The sequence below is a fragment of the Squalius cephalus genome (genome assembly GCF_949319135.1).
Source record: "Squalius cephalus genome assembly, chromosome: 9".
In the NCBI taxonomy this organism is placed as follows: domain Eukaryota; kingdom Metazoa; phylum Chordata; class Actinopteri; order Cypriniformes; family Leuciscidae; genus Squalius; species Squalius cephalus.
In genome coordinates this window covers 3,960,854-3,981,508 of record NC_137130.1, presented here as the reverse complement: position 1 = coordinate 3,981,508, position 20,655 = coordinate 3,960,854, and the positions used below count along the sequence as shown (strand labels likewise).

General features: G+C 34.2%; 1 protein-coding gene across 2 annotated transcripts in view; it reads right to left on the bottom strand.

Annotated features, from left to right (window-relative positions):
* Window positions 1–393: 393 nt before the first annotated feature.
* Window positions 394–20,655, bottom strand: part of tank (TRAF family member-associated NFKB activator) — a 28,627-nt gene continuing 8,365 nt past the window's right edge. Inside the window, exons 4-8 of one of the 2 annotated variants that reach the window (XM_079881965.1) lie at window positions 19,125–19,231; window positions 17,682–17,749; window positions 15,584–15,702; window positions 9,808–10,199; window positions 394–2,756 (exon numbers count right to left, since the gene is read on the bottom strand). In XM_079881965.1, the coding sequence (XP_079738091.1) occupies window positions 2,592–2,756; window positions 9,808–10,199; window positions 15,584–15,702; window positions 17,682–17,749; window positions 19,125–19,231 (851 nt within the window). In that variant the 3' untranslated portion in view covers window positions 394–2,591. The remainder of the gene's footprint in view (window positions 2,757–9,807; window positions 10,200–15,583; window positions 15,703–17,681; window positions 17,750–19,124; window positions 19,232–20,655) is intronic. The other variant, XM_079881966.1, reaches the window with a different exon arrangement.

Here is a 20,655-nt window from a genome sequence, read left to right as displayed (position 1 = left end):
GGCTTGTGTGTGTACACACACATATACATATATAATAGTGCTGTCAAATCAATCGCGATTAATTGCATCTAACATAAAAGTTTGCATTTATATGATATATGTGTATATATATATTATTATATTTATATATATTATACATATGTGTGTGTGTATACATATATACACACACATATGTGTGTACACACACACATATACATATATAATAGTGCTGTCAAATCAATTAATCGCGAATAATTGCATCTAACATAAAAGTTTACATTTATATAATATATGTGTATATATTATTATATTTATATATATTATACATATGTGTGTGTATATACATAGAAGTCTGCGTCAGCCCTTTAGTTGAGAAACACTGACAGTATGGACATGATCAACTCAAAAATCAATTGATATTTCAAGTAAATGTACTTATTTATTTGGTAAGTATACAGTAAATAGAGCTGTTCAGTCATTACATCCGTTTGTAGGTTGACCCGGATCAGTCATCATGGGCTCCCAAGGGATTTTCCATTGGGTTTTCAGAATAAAACTTGGCTAAACAAGGACTACAACAGTTTTCAGATTCGCCAAGCATGCAAACTCACATTCTTGTGTTTCAGTCCTCATTTAGAAACTTGTTAGCAAGTTACATTACATAGTAGCTTTAAAATTCACATATAGCTGTGTATAATTTATGTTGCACTGTAGACCTCATTTACCAACACATAACAAACCGATAGGAATCTTCAGAGGGAAGCTATGACTTGAAAATGCTGATTCTCTTTTAGGTTTTAAAACCACAAACTGAACAACCAGGATTACACACAGTTAGCTGGTCAAAACAAACGCCCGCTTTGAGTTGTTGAATAACCCTATCAGTGTTTATTTTGCGATAATGACCGGCTGGTTGTACATTATCCCTTAAATCAATATTTTAGGGGATCTTTTCTTCAGCGAATCAGCGAAACATTGCAAAAGTCCCAATGTGCAGCGCCAGTCTGCCAGTGTGAAAAACAACCACAAAACTAGCTCCTCTTCTTCACACCAGCTCATCTATGGAGTGTGTGTGTGTGTGTGTTAGCAGGCTGTAATCCGGGGCGCTGCGAGGTCTTCGCTGCACACACACACACACACGTGTGCCACTACACACATCTGACTATCTGCTCAACGCGTCGTCACTGAATTACTGAAAATGATTACGTTTGTTTACGACGCTGCTAATTATCCACACACACACACACACAGTCCAATGCAGCATCAAGGACATGGTTTAAGATATTCCAATAAAAACACAAGCGCTTCTGTACACACAGTGAGAGCACAGTGCAGTTTAGAGGTATAATGCGATCGTATGAAAACCAAATGGAAGATTGTTTTGGTATTTGAGCAGATAATTCACATGATATGCAATCTAGAAAACGCTCGGTTAATATTTCTCAGTGCTTTTTGCTCGGGTTCAGTCATGTGGATGAACCGCAGACATCTAAAACAGGCCCAATAGCAAGTAGGCCACAAAATAATGCAGTATAATTCATAGGATAATTGTGCATGAAATCACAAATTGAGCTTGTATTGGATACTCAGTGTAGAAACACAGTTTTAATTAACCTGATATACCTGTGCAGAAGTGCTTTCGTAAACCAGATGGTGTTTATCGTTGAAATGATTATCCTGGAATTATTTCTCATTATGAACAGATTCCCTCATACAGGTGGTACACATTAAAATTAAGTTATCAAATTAAAGCAATTAGGAGTTATTACTTCCACAACATTTCAATGGAAAAAAATGTCTAAATTTACCAGCCGTGTTGCTGAAGTTAAAACAAGAGTGCTAAACTACAACTTGCCCCGACCTGACGCTCTTGTCCCGAGGACACGGTTCAAATTTGCCTGTTTTAAATTAGTGACTCTTGCCTTAATGTATGTCAGTGTGGTTTTATTGTGTTCACTTTAAAAAAAAAAAGATATTACAAAAATATGATATTGCAATTTAGCTAGGAGGAAAGGATGCACAAAAATAATTCTACTTTAAGAAAGTACGTTTGAAACCAACAAACAAAACCATTGCTAGAGAAAACAAGCATTTGTGTAATTGGATTTATGACTTAAAAAAACAAAAACAAACGCATAATTACCAAGATATGACGGTTTACATTCACAAATGTTATATATTCATATAAAAGGCTTGGGACCATCCCTAGAAACTGATATTTTGTTTTAATTGATATATGCATAGCACAGGTAAGAGCTTGTTCTTTAGGTTGGGATGCATTTGAATAAAAGTACAACGGTGAGACAACTCACCCTCCGAGATGCGGATATCTTTGATGTTGCCATATCAAATTAAATGATTTTTTGCCTTTATTCTACAGTTAAACTGCCAGTCATCGGAACGCCTCCAACTAAAAATGCAGCTAAAAAGATTAATTAAGACATAACCACCGTTTAAAGTTCTCCTAATTAAATAAATGACCGCGGAAGGTTCCGCTCTCTTCATCGTGTCGCTGACGGACGTGAGCAAATGTGTTCAGAAGGGAAGTGTGCTACTTAAAGCCATGAATAAAGGCCGTTTCAGTCCGGCGGGCGACCCCTTGCCCGCGTGTGTCAATCGCCAGCTTTGTTCTTGAAGTGTGAATTGAGGTGGCTATACATGTGATTTGGGTGTACATCATCCTCACAAAAGGCACACTTCTCTCGGCTGTTCATCTGCTGAGCGTCTGTCCCCGACGCCTGGGCCGACAAGTCCGGGAGGTCTGGAGTCCAAAAAAGCTGGACATAGACAAAGGACATTAGACAGCAATGAGGGCAATCATACTGGCAAATTATTCATTTGTTAAGCTGGCATCAGATAATGATGGATTAATAAAAGCCAAGATTAAACTACTCAACATTCATCTGTAGCTCGAACTGCTCATGCTGCAGGGTAAAATGCACTGAAGTATTGCATTACTTCATTAATACGAAGTATTATGCAAGTGAAATGCAAAAGCTAAGGCCTTTATGTGACATGGTTGTGTAATAATAACACTAACAAAAACAATAACACTCACACATATATATATATATATATATATATATATATATACATATGGCTATTGTATTAGATTGCCTATTGCCTACCATTTTTACAGTGTGTATATATATATATATATATATATATATATCATATTTATTTAATATAGAGACAATATTACATATTTATACTGATATAGTTAAGCGACATCACACGAGTAACAAGCGCAATATCAAACGAGTGCTGTTTTTGTCCCGAATAGTACGAGTGTAAACGTGATATTGATTTTATACAACAGTTCAATAAATAAGTTAATATTGTATAATATCGGGTGAACCAATGATTCAATGACCCATTCATAAAGAGAGACATTTACTTAATTCCTGAATGAATCAGCAATTTGAACAAATTTAATGATTGCATGACTCAATGACTTACTCATTTAGACATGTACAGTTTCTTATTTAGAGTATCATTTCATTAAAATTTAAATAAAAAATTTAAATATTAATAAAAAAACCCATTAAAGATATAGTTCGCCCAAAATATTTTATTCAGTCATCATTTATTCACCCTCATGGCCGTTGAAGCCTAAAAGTTTATGTGTAATAAATCTGAATATTTCAAATATTATATTTCCTTCTAAAGCTACTTTTTGTGATGCTTATTTGATGCTTTTCTCATTTAACACAGTAATGACTTTAAAGGGGGGGGGGGGGGGGGGGGGGGGGGTATAATGCCCCTTTTTACAATATGTAAAATAAGTCTCTGATGTCCCCAGAGTGTGTGTGTGAAGTTTTAGCTCAAAATACCCCACAGATATTTTTATATAGCATGTTAAAGTTGTCACTTTTTGAGGGTGAGCAAAAACGTGTTGTTTTGTGTCTGTTCCTTTAAATGCAAATGAGCTGCTGCTCCCGGCACAGAGGGCGGAGCTTCAAGAGCTTGTGTGTGTCAGCAGCTTCGATTACAGACACGCACTAAAATGTCAGAAACTGTTCTTCCTTTTATGTTCAAACCGGAGTCAGACAATGATGGAGAGACTCGAGAAGAAGTGACAACATGTAGAAGCAACAGGACATTTCTGAATGGTTGGTTGACGAGTTTATGAAGCTGATGTGTAGTTATCTTCTAGTCATTGGTTAGCATATTCTGTCTTGATAATCTATAAATCGTGTTCAGGGGGCGGGGTTTATGTAAATTTTAGGGCTGGTGATGTCACTAACCCGGGAGGAATGTGGTGTAGTCTCTACCAGCCGTTTGTTGTAGTCCTTAAAAAGCGATTTCTTTAAAAGCAAATATCTCCCTTTGCTTTGAACTTTGAGCGTTGTAACTTTGCAGATGTTGTTTATGCTCAAACAGCAACATTACACACTAACTAAAGTTAGGAAAGTCAAATCATAATCAACCACCCCTTTAATTCATCTTTTGGGGGCAATTTTCTCAGCCAAATCTTGTAATCAATTAGATTATATATATATATATATATATATTAGTGGTGGGCCGTTATCGGCGTTAACGCGCTGCGTTAACGCGAGACTCTTATCGCGCGATAAAAAAAATATCGCCGTTAATCTATTCTCCAAATTGGGTTGGGAGCGTTGGGAGCTGGCTCAAACTACACAAGCTATGATGACGCAATCTACCCGCGGCCGCGAGGAACACCCGGCTGCAACGCATCATATTCGTCGTCATCTTAAGTAAACACGGCTGAAAGTGAAAGCTGGTGTAAAAGATCCGTGCAACATCCATTATTTGGACTTGGTTTGTATTTAAGCCGTCCGATGTAGACTGTGTGGTGTAACAGGTCGGTAAGTTAACACACGACTAATCCGTTCTACCACCTCAAATTCAAAACGAAACATATCACTGAATACCAGCGCGCGCGTATTATTCCCAATATATCTTAGTGAGTGGTGTAGCACATAATCTCTTTTTATTAAAAGCGCCCGATTTTAAGAATCGTTCTTGTGTTTCTTTTTAACTGAAAAGACATCAGTTAGACAATATTCTAATTTTAAATTTGGGGTTTCATAAGCTCCAAGCCATAATAAACATTAGACCTACTTAAGTCTCTGCAGCTAGTGTACTTAAATTTTATTTATCTGCAAAATTATGTTGTATACTTACAGTTTTGCACAATATATGTTCTCAAAACTACATACACCCTTTCAAAAAAAAAAAAAAAAAAAACATTTAGCAGTTGTTTAGCAGGGTCTGTGTAACCTGTTCTGAAATGGTTTTATTATAATATCGTTATCGCAAGAGGCTGCAATGTATATCACAATATGGATTTTAGGCCATATCGCCCATCCCTAATTGATAGCCTATAGTAGTTGATAATAACATAGGCCTACCTAATGTTGCCTACGGACGGTAACAGTACAGTAGTAACCTTTTACAGTCTATGAGTAGAACAGCTTTCTCAAGCAGTTTGTGATGCATTTTGGAAACAGGAGATGAGCCCCTGGTCTAATGCGCCACCTGGCTTGAGAAACCCAATCTCAAAGACTTACTTTTATAGTCATTATTTGGATAACACACATATTCTGAATGCCTTCTGCAGAATTTAAATGAGCCATTTTAATCTAGATTAATCTAGATTAATTTCAAAATTAATCTAGATTAATCTAGATTAAAAAAATTAATCTATGCCCACCTCTAATATATATATATATATACAGCTTTTGCATTTCATTTAGATTTTCTGCTAGTGAGAAAAGCATTTTTTTTAACTTGTCTCACATTCTGGACGCAGTCATATGATGATTACCAAAACAACTGACTTCATAATCAATCTGTTATCACCTATATTAAGATCTGCCCATTTGCAAACAGCACTGTTTTTTTTTTTTAAATGCCATGATGAAAAAAAATGCTCTTTTTTGGATGACACCAGATTTACACTTCATAATTTAGCCATTCCGTTCAAAATGTCTGTTTTGCCAACAACACTATTTTTTTTTTTCATGCTCTTAAACCAGATGAGCCCAGGTATCTGCTATGCTTTTGAGCTCAAAGAGAGCAAAAAGAACAGTCCGGAAACAAGTGTAATAGTACGACAGCACAGAAGACGAGGTAATATGTGATTCACAGCTCTCTGTGGTCTTAGCACATCCTAATTGACATCCTAAATGGAATAGCACCCAATTCCTGTGCAGATGTGAGCCTTACATAATAGGTGCGAGTTTCGCGGCTCTCCATATGGACAGGTAAAAGCAATAGGGCTCTTCTTTATATGCGTTTAATTAGATTTCCTTTGCAATTTCACAAGCTGCAAATATATACAGTTGTAAATATGCAACTTTACACACCCCTTCCAGAATCTGTAAGATGTTTAGCATTTGCACAAGCTGTATAACAGATATTTACATATATTCCACAAGACTATTTTTTTATTTGAACATGATAATTTGGTTTACATATTATATCATGTGTTGCCTCCTTGAGCATTAGTATTAAAATATTAAAGATTTTTATAATCTAAAAAAAATATGATCCCTATATTCTGTAATGGGCATGTAAACCTACGAGAAAAACTGTATTTAATATTTAGCTTTTAATTTAGTTTATAATTATGTAAACTAGACAAATCTACACATTATATTTTAAAAAGCATGTTATACTACACAAAATTCATAAGCTTTGATTCGAAATAAATAAATAAATCAAATCAAAGCTTATGAATTTTGTGTAGTATAACGTGCTTTTTAAAATATAACGTGTAGATTTGTCTAGTTTACATAATATACACGTTGTTCTAAAACCTAGTGAGTTGTATCTGCCTATATAGGCATATGGCTTTTCACATGAAGAGCACAGATGACTTAATTCAATTTACTTCAATAGTTTGCTGTTAGCATGTTGCTAAGCTAACAACACAATATTATTAGCCATAGAATAAGCATAAAAATAAATACAGTAGCATACAAAAATACTGGGTAAAATAGAAGTAGACTGAAGTCTGAACACTTCAGGAATGAAATGCATTTAATGCATTAACACAATGCTCATCATCACAATGCATTATGGGATTTGCCCATTCTACAAAGAATACATGCATTGCCTGAAAATAGGTTTATGCTAACAGGCATCATAATCATGATGTTTACCTGTACCTTAGTCTTCTTTGCTTTTAGAGCACCTTAAATGATGCCTTAAAATGCTGCCTATGTATTTAGATTAAGTGTAGCATGATATCAATATATCAAAAAGAATGGGTATCATTCATTAGATGTCAAAATATAAAAAAACAACCTCATGCTTACATTATGTTTTTGACGTCAGGCTTTAGAATAAGCGTTTAGCACATGCAAAGCAAAGACATTATGCTTTATGTTAATGCATAGGGAGCTTGCTAGCTAGGCGGCATTTAAAGGCATCATAGACACGAATGCTGCTCAGAATAATTGGTGACATATTATACTACTTTTTATACAAAGATAAGAAATGATTCAAGGAACAAAAACTAAAAACAAATCGTTCTTTGATTGTTTTTGCAGAACGTAACGGAAAGCTGGAATTTTCCCTAAAAACCAATGACTAAAGAATTTTGTCCAAGTAAACTTTCCGATTTACACCACTTCCTGTTGCATGATCCTGTTAATTTCCCACGCACAGTTATGAGGGAAAGATTTCACATGTCCAGTGCCGACTGCAGTGCAAAGACTGTACATGCATTTTAAAAAGAACATTATTTACCGCTCTTTTATTTCATTCTGCCATTTAGAAAGACCAGAAATGCAAAATGAGCATTTCTGCTCAGAAAGAACCAAAATGAAAAACATTTTGAATCTAATCCCTTCTACAATATCCTGTTTAGTGGCAGCATTGCATGTATTCTTTGCAGGCAATCCCAAAATGCATTGTGATGAGTTCAGTATAAGTAAAAAGCAAAAAAAAAAAAGGTTAGGTTACACTTTATTTCAATGGTCCACTTATAGTTAGTAGAATGTCTAAAGTGGACCATCGAAAATAAAGTGTTACCTTTTTAATATTTTATTTCAGTTAACATTTATTTTGTTTCAAGGAAGAACATTTTTTTTATGGTTTTAGTTTTAGTTAATGATAATAACCCTGGTTTGCTTCTTTGCTTATTTTAATAGTGAAAACCATACTTGAGTTATTATTAGATCCATTTTTTTCCTAAGAATTTGGAAAAAAACTTAATTTGGATTAACTTGATTAAAAACCTTTTCAAGGGTTCTAAGTCGAGAGAAAGGTCATAAAAAACAATACCTATTGAATGAAATACATTCTAAATAAAAAGAATGTGTATTCTGTGTATTTCTATGCTAATGAACCAAATTCTTAGATCAAGAGATTTGGATTGAATCACTTCTCTGCATTGCAGTTTGGTTTCTCCCTTTGTGGTCAGTATACATGAAGGCAGCTCACTAGGTTTTGGAACAGAACACTATAATGACATAAAAATCATCTTTTTTGAGTGATATTAGCCAAATACAATGCAATGTTTCCAAATTTAATCTAAACTGGGTTGTGAATAATCTTAAAAAACGAGTGCTGTTATAGATGTTTTCTTAAGTATGTCTCTCACATCACTTAAGATGTGTCCTTAATGTTGCACTATACACTACGTACTTAAAACAACACTATGCAATACTTATGTACTAATGTACAATACTTATGTCGTATTGCATGATGTACTTATGCAATACGTACACAACCGAAATTTATAAGGTTATTTGGTAACACTTTACAATAAGGTTCATTAGTTAACTATATTTAATGTATTTACTAGCATGAACTAACAATGAGCAATACATTTGTTACAGTATATGAAGACTTCAGAATATTAATTTCAACATTTACTCATACGTTATTAAAATCAAAGGTTGTATTTGTTAACTTTAGTTAATGCACTGTGAACAAACAATGAACATCTGGATTTTTTATTAACTAACGTTAACATAGATTAATATATGAAGAGTTCAGATGCAAAAGCCTCTTAGTGCCATCTGAAATTTCCTTCTAGAATGATCATTTTTATCAAGCTTGTATGTTTATGTTCACTTATTTCACTTTAATGGCAATGAAAATGACCTATTAATTGTCATTAAAGTGAAATTACTGAACTTAAATATACAAGCTTGATAAAAAATACTAATTTTAGAAGAAAATTTTAGATGTCACTTAGAAGCTTTTGCATCTGAAGTCTTCATATATTAATCTTTGTTAACGTTAGTTAATAAAAAATCCAGATGTTCATTGTTCGTTCACAGTGCATTAACTAATGTTAACAAATACAACCTTTGATTTTAATAACGTATGTTGAAATTATTATTAACTAAGATTAATAAATGCTGAAGAAGTATTGTTCATTCTTAGTTCATGTTAATTAAGGTAGTTAACTAATGTCAAATAATGAACCTTATTGTAAAGTGTAACCGCTTATTTTGTCATTCAACATCAGTCTGTTAGCTCCTCCCCCTCTGCTACGTAATTAAAGCTGCGACAGTCGAGTGCATGAAGTGTCCAACATTTCACACTTCGTTTTTCAGTTAATTAAAGGAACTGTAACTGTATTTAAATAGGGAAAACGTGGAGGTGTTTGGTCGCTTCTAACTTCATCTCTGTCTGGATCCTAATGAATGAACTGGGCTAAGATAAGTGCTATCAAGTGTCGCCGCACGCCAGAGCGATTGAGTGCACGCACTGAGACGAGAGAGGTATGTATCAACTCGTCTTAGTTAAGGGAATAACATAGTTTAATATGAAAAAACGGTGGTGTGTTCCTTTAATATCGGCAAACTTTCAAGGCATCCTGGGTGTGAATGTCCATCTTACCTGTTGTGGTCCTCGTACATTTTCGTGTGAGGCAGAAGATGCGGATGCAGACGTGTGAGCTGACGAAGAGGGGGCGGAGTATGATGAACAAGACTCCTCCCTCATTGTGTGCAATTGGTCTCCCAGGTCCAGCCTGTGCAGAGGCAGGTCCACCCGTTTATCCGGAGTACTGTTGAGAAAGTCGTACTCGTCATCTGTGTTTGGGGGAAACTTCACACTCAGGCCGCTTAGGGAAAGGTGGTCAAAAGAGGAGTTGACTGGAACTGCGCCACGTGACGCGAGGGACGCGGAGTTCGAGGGTTCGTCGACCTCTGACCTCAGCGGTGAGGAAAACGACACCTCGGCTTGTTCTGCCGTGTCGTCCGTGCACTGGATGGGCATGGAAAACTGCACTGGAATCAGATAGGAAATCAACAAAACATTTATGTTATGCTCATATCATGAAAAACATGCTAACATTTTTAACATTAGTTAAAGGGTTAGTTCACCCAAAAATGAAAATTATGTCATTAATGACTCACCCTCATGTCGTTCCAAGCCCGCAAGACCTCCGTTCATCTTCGAAACACAGTTTAAGATATTTTAGATTTAGTCCGAGAGCTTTCTGTCCCTCCATTGAAAATGTATGTACGGTATACTGTCCATGTCCAGAAAGGTAATAAAGACATCATCAAAGTAGTCCATGTGACATCAGTGGGTTAGTTAGAATTTTTTGAAGCATGGAAAATACATTTTGGTCCAAAAATAACAAAAACTACGACTTTATTCAGCATTGTATTCTCTTCCGGGTCTGTTGTCAATCCGCGTTCATGACTCCGCAGTGACGCTGCTGACGTGTTATCTGGTGCGCCCGACATGCACACTTACGCACCATTTTAAAAAATATAGCAATACCAAAATACAAACAATGTAGAATAGCTTGAATACAGCGTGCGTCTCCCTCAGACTGTAAACGAAGCTCGGGCGCACCAGATGACACGTCAGCAGCGTCACTGCAGAGTCGTGAACGCGGATTGACAACAGACCCGGAAGAGAATACAATGCTGAATAAAGTCGTAGTTTTTGTTATTTTTGGACCAAAATGTATTTTCGATGCTTCAAAAAATTCTAACTAACCCACTGATGTCACATGGACTACTTTGATGATGTTTTTATTACCTTTCTGGACATGGACAGTATACCGTACATACATTTTCAATGGAGGGACAGAAAGCTCTCGGACTAAATCTAAAATATCTTAAACTGTGTTTCGAAGATGACCGGAGGTCTTACGGGCTTGGAACGACATGAGGGTGAGTCATTAATGACATAATTTTCATTTTTGGGTGAACTAACCCTTTAATGTGAACTAGCAAAGAACAATACTTCGATAGTGTTCATTATTCTTAGTAAATGTTGAAAATAACATTAACATTATTAAAATAAAAATGTTCTATCTGTTAACATTAGTAAATGCCCTTTAAACTAACATGAACAATTGTATTTTTATTTAAGGGGTCCTATGATGCTTTTTTATTTTTTTGTCTCCATGTTCATCTTTCTTTAGTGAGTAATGTTGCAGTTTGAGCATGAAAAAGCTCTGAAAGTCCCTCCAGCGGGAGTTATTCTCTGCTGAAACTCCTGATACTCCCTGAAACGCCTCCATTGTAGTCTTGAGTTTCTTCCGGGAACGAACACGTCAAAATATCCCTCATTTAAATAATTCATACGCTGAATAAAGGGGCGGAGCCTGGTTGAGTTAGTTAGTATTGTGTTGAAAATGGTGGTTATGTTAAGAGGCGGGACATTTCCCAAACACACTCGAAGCGCTTGACCAATCACAACACACTGATCCAGCCGACCAATCAGAGCACAGTGTGCTTTTCAGAAGGCGGGGCTTCATAGAGACAGGAACTAAACAGAGGTGCGTTTCCCGTACAACGATGTAACTCGCTTCCTAACTACCATAGTACAATGCATCATGGAAGAAATCAACTAGCTAGTCACGACTGTTTCCTTGTCATGATTCCTGTCTTGTGTTCTCCTTGTCTTGTGTGGACTCTTGTTATTTCCTGTTCTGTGCCATGTTTTGTAGTCCTTTGTAGTTTTTCTTGTTTATTAGTCTTCCCAGGTGTTTCTAATTAGCCACGTCTCCTTGTTATCTTGTTTAGCTTGTTTGCCTGTGTATTTAAGCCCTGTGTCTAGTCGTTGAGTTCTTCTGTAACGTTGTGGTTGAATGATAGGAGGAAGCAGGATCCACGTGCAGCAAACTTTATTAAATAAACCCAAAACTAGACAAACTCAGACTAGGGAATCAGGACACAGGAACCAAACAGCCAACATACAATAACAAGAACTCACAAAGACTGAGACTAGACACAGGGCTTAAATACACAGGCAAACAAGCTAAACAAGATAACAAGGGGGCGTGGCTAATTAGAAACACCTGGGAAGACTAATAAACAAGAAAAACTACAAAGGACTACAAAACATGGCACAGAACAGGAAATAACAAGGGGAACACAAGACAGGAATCATGACATTCCTGAAACCGTATTGTTGCAAATTTGTCATTCAACCACGTTGGTTAATGATGTCACGCAGGTGGTGGAGTAATTATAACTTCTTTTAATTAATCTGTTTGAGATCGAATTAATGCCAGATTTTTTGCTATAATGGACATGGACATGACATCTGAGGGCCAATTCTTATTTTTCTCAGTTATTTTGCTTTATTTCCTGATTCATTCATAGACTCGTTCTTACGCACTAGAGCACGTTCACACAGGCGCACTCTTCAAAAACGGTGCTTTAAATCTCTTGACCAACTAAAACACGTAAATGACATTTATATACATTCAAAATAAAAACATATAGATTGTATTGGATGTCAGCTTGCTTATTTTGCTCAAGGTAAGGATTTATTGAGTCCACATGTCATGCAAACAAGAAACTCTGCTTCTAGCCACAGATCGAGAGCTGTCGCTCCAAACACACAACTTTGCGATGCTGTTTGTGAACGTTTGTTGGAACGATGGGTTCTAGAAACACTGACTCGTTGAACTACGCTAATAACGATGGAACTTGCACCCATAGTTGGCATTCGAATATTCAAGAATGAAAACCTATTCTAGTAGAGCCTAAAAACAAAATCAAAAAGGGCATAATAGGTCCACTGTAAAAAGATAATATATATTGCTCGTTGTTAGTTCATGTTAGCTAATGCATTTATATTATCAAATGTACAATGGTCCTATTTACCACATTTACACATCATAATGTCTATTATAGGTGCATTTTTATAAGTCACTCAGGATAAAATAGTTTCCTAAATGCAATTATGTAAATGTATTGAGAGGAAGAAGTTTTCCAGGAGAGTGGCATCAAATCTTTGAAAGAGTCTTGTGAAATAATCAGTACTTGTGGTACATGTGTTATGTATTTCCAGCATCAGAAAGAAGTTTTTGGTCCAAATTACAATTAAAAATGATTTTTGAATTTAAGCTCACTTTGCATAGAAGTGTTTGCTAAAAGAACAAAATAAACATCTATTAACATCTATTAATCAAGCATTAAGAGCAACACAAATGGAAACGGACAAGCCTCGTGTAATTACATTAAACTGATTGTGCTTTAGCATCAAGGAACAGCTCTGAATCGAGCATTTTTCTCTCGTCAATCTCTCTCTCGCTCATATAGATACGAGTGCATTAGTATGCAGATGCAGAGAAAGCACAGCAGTGATATGTACACCATGCAACGCTGACTATTAATGAGGTACTCTGTCAATTTTAGCACCAAACAATGCAGTGAGAATTGCTCTACCATAACAACTGCGTCAGCCGCTGCCACTGCAAGAGCAATTAAAATCAACTACAGACTCAGAGCTCCAAATTCACCTCCAATGCGTCCTGATCAAAGCCTGTGATCACACTGAGAAGGCACGTGGAGATAGTAATGTGACATATTATGAAATCACGATCATCAAAGCATGGCTTTCAACCTCCTCGTAAACCGATGGAGGCATTTTATTTAAAAAGGCAGCAAGTCTGAGATCATTGTGAGAAAAAGTATTATTATTATTTATGACTACTATTTTGAAATTTTGTTTTCCGTTCTTCAGTGAAACGAACACGAATGTTTGAGCTGCTCTTTTCATTAAACAAAAAGTGCAGATTTATACTGTAAAGCCCCAAAAAGGGCACATTTCAAGTATCAAAACAGTATATTATATGATTTATGCACTATATTCATATGATGGTTTTATGTGAGGAACAGACCCAAAGTTAATGAACTCTGACATGCTGAACTCTCACATTTGTGTTCAATTCAAAAGCATCATTGACTCTTTTTAAAACCCGTCTTAAAACCCATCTTTTCTCTGTGGCCTTTGGCACCTAGTAAGATGTCGACTTTATTTACTTTATTTTAGCAATTTGGATTGCTTTTATTGCGTGGCTATTATTTGTACTCATGTTTATGTCGTTTCATTTTATTGTATTTTATATGTAATTTTGCGCCTCATATGAGCTGTTATGTTTGTTGTTTTTTTTTTGTTTTTTTTATGATTTCTTATTTATTTTCCTGTACAGCACTTTGGTTAACTTTGGTTGTTTTAAAGTGCTTAACAAATAAAGTTGGATTGGATTGGACTACAAACAGAATTAACTCTCGCATGGGAATGCATTCATTTTAAACGTGCACAACCGCAAGTTAAATTTGAGAGCTAATAAAGAGGAAAAAATCATATGGTTTCAGAAGACATAAAATCTAGCAATATATTCAAAGACGGACCTTGAATTTGTAAATCACCCACTATCACTGAATAGAAAACAGCAGCTCACACATTCAGCATAACATCTCATTTGACTTCAAATAAAATGCAAAGGTCAAGAACACTAGGGTGAATAAATCATAATAACATTTCAATTCTGGGTGAACTATATAATCTTGAAATAAAAGCATATATTAATTTTTAAATAGGATCTAGTTGAGTAGAATGTTTATTTGACCTCAAAAGTTATTTCCATAATCCCTCAACAATTAACATGGCAACATATCCACAGTGATGCCAATAAATGTACTGTTATCTCTACTGTTCTGGTCTGTGATGTGACCAAATAAGACTTTGGTGTTGCATAATTCTGGTTTTAAAAACGGTTGCCAAGATGTAGCTATTTGGTCCTTAAATGTTTTTTTTACTGATATATTTACAGTATGGTTTTCCAGAAGCCCTAACCATGAGTATGAGCAATAGTATCAGCTATTAGTAACGCTTGCCTTAGCAAACACTCCTAATTGCGTTTAATATACGTATGGACGTTCCATGGGGCAAAAACACACCGTCCTTTCTGCATGCTTTCCGTCATGCAACCACGTCCAAAAATACATCTCACTGGCGTATTGTTTTCCAAGAGATTTCACAGAGGACAAGTAATTGTGTAACAGTGTGCTGCTTCAAAACAACATTTATCAAAGTGATAATTCAACACGCTCATCTGCATGGAGGTCAGAGGTCATCGGAGCAAAAAGCCCTTACACCATGGCTTTGCGTGGAGTATTTCTGCTTTTAATTGCGTGAAAGAACAAGCAATGTAATTACTAGCATTACACTACTAGCTATGTAATTACTAATTTGTTGTGACATTTCTAAAGTAAATGTAACTCCACCGTTTTCATTTGACCTAATTTAATTAGAATGGGAAGAAACGCACTTGGGTTAGGTGGTATAACAGCTATAATTTAATAAAGGATATTAGTCCAGAAATTTCAAATTAGGTTCTAAAACATTATTTTACCATTAGTGGTGTCATTTCCTTTGTGTATTCTCTTCAGGTGATCTTTCTGCCTTCTGGTTAGAGTCTGAATCCTCTGGAAAGTCCCCTGGATTTCCTGCCAAGTGTCCAGAAAATTCGCACTAATCGAAAGAGAAAGAGAAAAGTCAAATGTCTGGCTGGGCTCCTTCAAAATAATAATGCTAATAAAAAAACAAAACCAGTGTTAAGATTAGAAAAACAAATAACTTTATCCAGAATATCTATTTTCTCACACTTTAAAAGGAACTTTTTGGAAACCGTTTTACTTCATTTAAATATATTAAAATATGAATGGCATAAAACTTAGTTATATATTTATATTAAGTACATAACTAAACTAAGTAAATAACTGGACTAAGTAAATAAACAAACTAACTAAATAACCAAACTAACTAAATAACCAAACTCAACTATGTAAATAACTAAACTAAGTAAATAACTAAACTAAGTAAATAACTGGACTAAGTAAATAACTGAACTAAGTAACTAGCTAAGTTAATAGCTAAACTAATTATATAAGCAAACTAATGTAAATAAATAAATAACCAAACTAAGTACACATCCAAACTATGTAAATAACTAAATTAAATAACTAACTAAAGTAAATAACTAATTAAGCAAATAAGCAAACTAAGTAAATAACCAAACTAAGTAAATAACCTAACTCAACTATGTAAATAACTAAACTAAGTAAATAACCAAACTAAGTAAATAAACAAACTATGTAAATAACTAAACTAAGTAAATAAACAAACTATGTAAATAACTAAACTAAGTAAATAAACAAACTATGTAAATAACCAAACTAAGTAAATAACCAAACTAAGTAAATAAACAAACTATGTAAATAACTAAACTAAGTAAATAAACAAACTATGTAAATAACCAAACTAAGTAAATAACCAAACTAAGTAAATAACTAAACTAAGTAAATAACCAAACTAAGTAAATAAACAACCAAACTAAGTAAATAACTAAACTAAGTAAATAACCAAACTAAGTAAATAACTAAACTAACTAAATAACCAAACTAAGTAAATAAACAAACAAACTAAGTAACCAACCAAACTAAGTAAATAAACAACCAAACTAAGTAAATAAACAACCAAACTAACTAAATAACCAAACTAACTAAATAACCAAACTAAGTAAATAAACAACAAAACTAAGTAAATAACCAAACTCAGTAACTAGCTAAGTAAATAACTTCAATAACTAACTATATAAAAAATGCATACAATATAAAAGCTTTGAGTGCCTTATTGCTTTCAACATAGCAGTTCCTCATAAAATGTAATAATTTATCACTAAAAAGTCATTTTATTTAGCATCAAGTGCCATCTTTCTGCTAGAATATCAAGTCCTGACCTATTTTTTTACAGTCTATGGTCCTGACATGTAATTTAAAGTTAACTGTTGGTTTCTATACGTTTCTATGTGGTGTAAAGCTGGAACACTGTATTGACCAATCAGCATCCAAGACAAGAAACATTAGATTTATAATGTGTGCATTATGTGTATAATGTGCATATTGTGAGCAATTCAGTGCATTTTCTACATGACTGCAATGTTGGAGACCACATTAAACGTATTAAAACTTTCATAACGGGGGCATTTTACCACCATATTTTAAGTATCTGGGACACACTTTTCACTTTTGGTGACATAAGCATAAGACATATGACTTAACTTTAAGTGAACTCAAACAAGCCTTAACCCATAAAGTATAACCGCCCCACTTCTGAATGTCATTCAACATGACATTTAAGAATATACAGACATGTTCACCTCCCCTTGTTCATAACTGAAGCCACATCAACTGAACGGCATTAGTATTTCATGAGCACTGTGTATCAGGGGTGTTGTTTTTGGATCAGTTTGAATGTTATTCAGATATTAGACAAGATATATTCTGCAAGAACAATACTGACCTGATAATACCAATAAACAAACTTAACAGAGTTGTTAATCAGTTGTTTTAGTTCAAGTTTGAACCTTTTAGACTGGGTGCCTAAGGGACTGAAGTGCAAAATCCTTCATTAAAATTTTAATATTTTGTAAAGTGATATGATTCATCTACCTCTTCATTTCGCCGGGAGCAGATATTGGATGGGGAAGCATCCCAGAATACTCTGTGGGTTCGTTTATCTGCACAAAAACAAAGAGAAGAGATAAAATATGGCTAGAGTGTGTACAGTATTTGCACAATCAAAAATATCACAAACATATTTCACATTTTTTTCTCTAAATGCATGAACAAGCTGTACTGAAAACTATAGAGCTCAGCTGGATGAATAAAAATAATAATAATAATAGAAATAATATTTTTAAGATCATTAAGACTTTTCTATTGTGACATTAATTTCATTACAGTTTCATCACACACTCTCTCCAACATGCTCAAATTCTCATTATTATAATGCATTTTTCTTCTGATTTTCTTGCACTTTCCGTTTCCATTAATATTTTACTTTATTGCACATATATATATATATATATATATATATATATATATATATATATATATATTTTTTTTTTTAAACAAGCACAAATAAAAGGCAGCACAACGAATTTGTAACAATAAATAAAATAAAATATTTTTGCATTACGGTAATGAGAACTGGTGTGAAAATGTGCTTAATTGTTGTGAAAATCATGTCTGAATCTAAAGGGGTTCGTATGATTCACCCAGCGGAAAATACTTTTAAAAGTCCATTAAAAAGTCCGTTCAATTTCACAAAAAAAACGACCAACTCCCTTAATTATGGCACCTTTGAGTGAATTTGCTACAGAATAACATACTTTGTTGCATTTACAGGTTAGGCTCACTATAGATTTTGAATGGAGGCCATTATCTACCCAAGATTAAGTTCAGGAAAAGGAGAAAGTTGCCATTTCAAACTGTTATGTCTATATCTTTCAGTAACAGTCATCTAAGAAAAGTGACACCTCCTTTCATAAGAGAGAACTCAATTCTCGGTGCCTGTGCTACGCTGGTTAGAGATCTGGTCGAGCGAATGAAAGTGTTATGCTCTACTGCCCCCTGTGGGTTATAAACGTGTGTGCGATTAAAACAATTGAGAAGAATTATCACACTGGATTCAATTAGAGAAACATTCTCACTATGGACAGATAGCGATGAAAAATGATATCAAACTGTGAAGAGAGAGAACTACATCTTTTTCGCACATTTCTCACAACTTAACCCTTCGAGTGAACTGTGGATAACTAGCAAAGCACTGCAAACTCAGCTATTAGGGTTTGTCAGTGCTTACAGGCGGTTAACGATGAGAACACAATATAAAGGCTTGAGGGTCAGGGGTCACGGTCAGAGAAGTCCTTTCAGAACAATTACATCACAAGCAAATCTGCATTTGCACAATAACTGAGAAAGAAAGAAGAAGAAAAAACAACAACATGGTGCATTTCCTTGTGTTTGAACAAAGTGTTGCAGAGAAACTCTGAAATCAAACACTGGCCAGAGTCACATCCCTTTATGTGGACATTAAGAGAAAACACACACCAGGAAATGGTTAGTCCTGTGGGGACTGGACGGGTTGTCAGAGCGATGATCGCTTGGTGACAAGGTTTCTACTTCCTGTTTTCTGTACGCAGGCTCACAGACCTCCTCTAAAAAAATAAAAAATAGGGCCACGTTATCACAGGCAAACTCATCAACAATAATAACACTTGACAACATTTGAACACTCATTAAATCAAAGCATGCATGTGATAGCTAACACTGCATGCTAAAATAACACTCGCATACTGAGCATGTAACACACAATCTAATTTAATAATCTAGTGTGTGCATAAACGTGTTATAAATGATATTTAAAGTTGTAATGATACTACTATAATATCACATGATGGGCATAATGCAGCTTGTTAAACTGTCTGATGCTTTCTCAGTTTATTTATAGTCCTAAGTTTGGTCTATATAGTGTATAGAAAGAAAATTCATACGTTTTTTTTTTTTTTTTACAACATATGAATACAGAAAAGAAATGAGTAGGAATTATTTCTAAAAAAAAAATGTATCTTATATTGAGTATGTCATGTAATGCTTTCTTGATTCTTAATTCTTTAACTCTGAGGATGCAATAAACAACCCATTTTAATTGATACATATTAAAACATTTGATATATTTATATTCCATATAAAGAGTGTGACAATGTAAATTTACCCTCATAAATATATATTTTTGTATAAGTATTTACTTTATGTCATGTAATGCTTTCTTGATTCTTAATTCTCAGAGGATGCAATAAACAACCAATTTTTATTGTTACATATTAAAACATATTTTATATTTATATTCCATAAAGAGTGTGACAATGGAAATTTACCCTCATAAATATATATATTTTTTATAAATATTGACTTAATTTTAGGGCTGTCAAAAGATTAATCGCGATTAATCGCATCCAAAATAAAAGTTTGTTTTTAATAATATATGTGTGTGTACTGTGTATAATTAAATTTGTATATATAAATACACACACATGCATGTATATATTTAAGAAAAATGTGTTATTTATATATAAAAAAAATTATATTTATATATAATATATACTGTATATATATTTATATAGTTTATATTATATATATAATATAAACTATATAAATATATATACAGTATATGTATGCAAATATTTCTTAAATATATACATGCATGTGTGTGTATTTATATATACAAAATAATTATACACAGTACACACACATATATTATGTAAACACAAACTTTTATTTTGGATGCGATTAATCGCGATTAATCTTTTGACAGCCCTACTTTATTTATTATATATATCCTAATCCTAATTATATATATTTTCTTAATCTTTTGTTTCATTTTGTATTTGCACAATGTGGATACACTCAAATTAAATTATATGTAAACTCTTTGATCTAAAGGCTTCTGCTTAAACGTTTGGAATTAGTTTTCTAGACAAAAAAATGGTGTCCACAAATACAAATTATAAAAAAAAAAAATTTTTTATTCCCCTCATGACCTTAGAGAATATAGACAAAGGGTGGCTATTTTGAAGAAGTT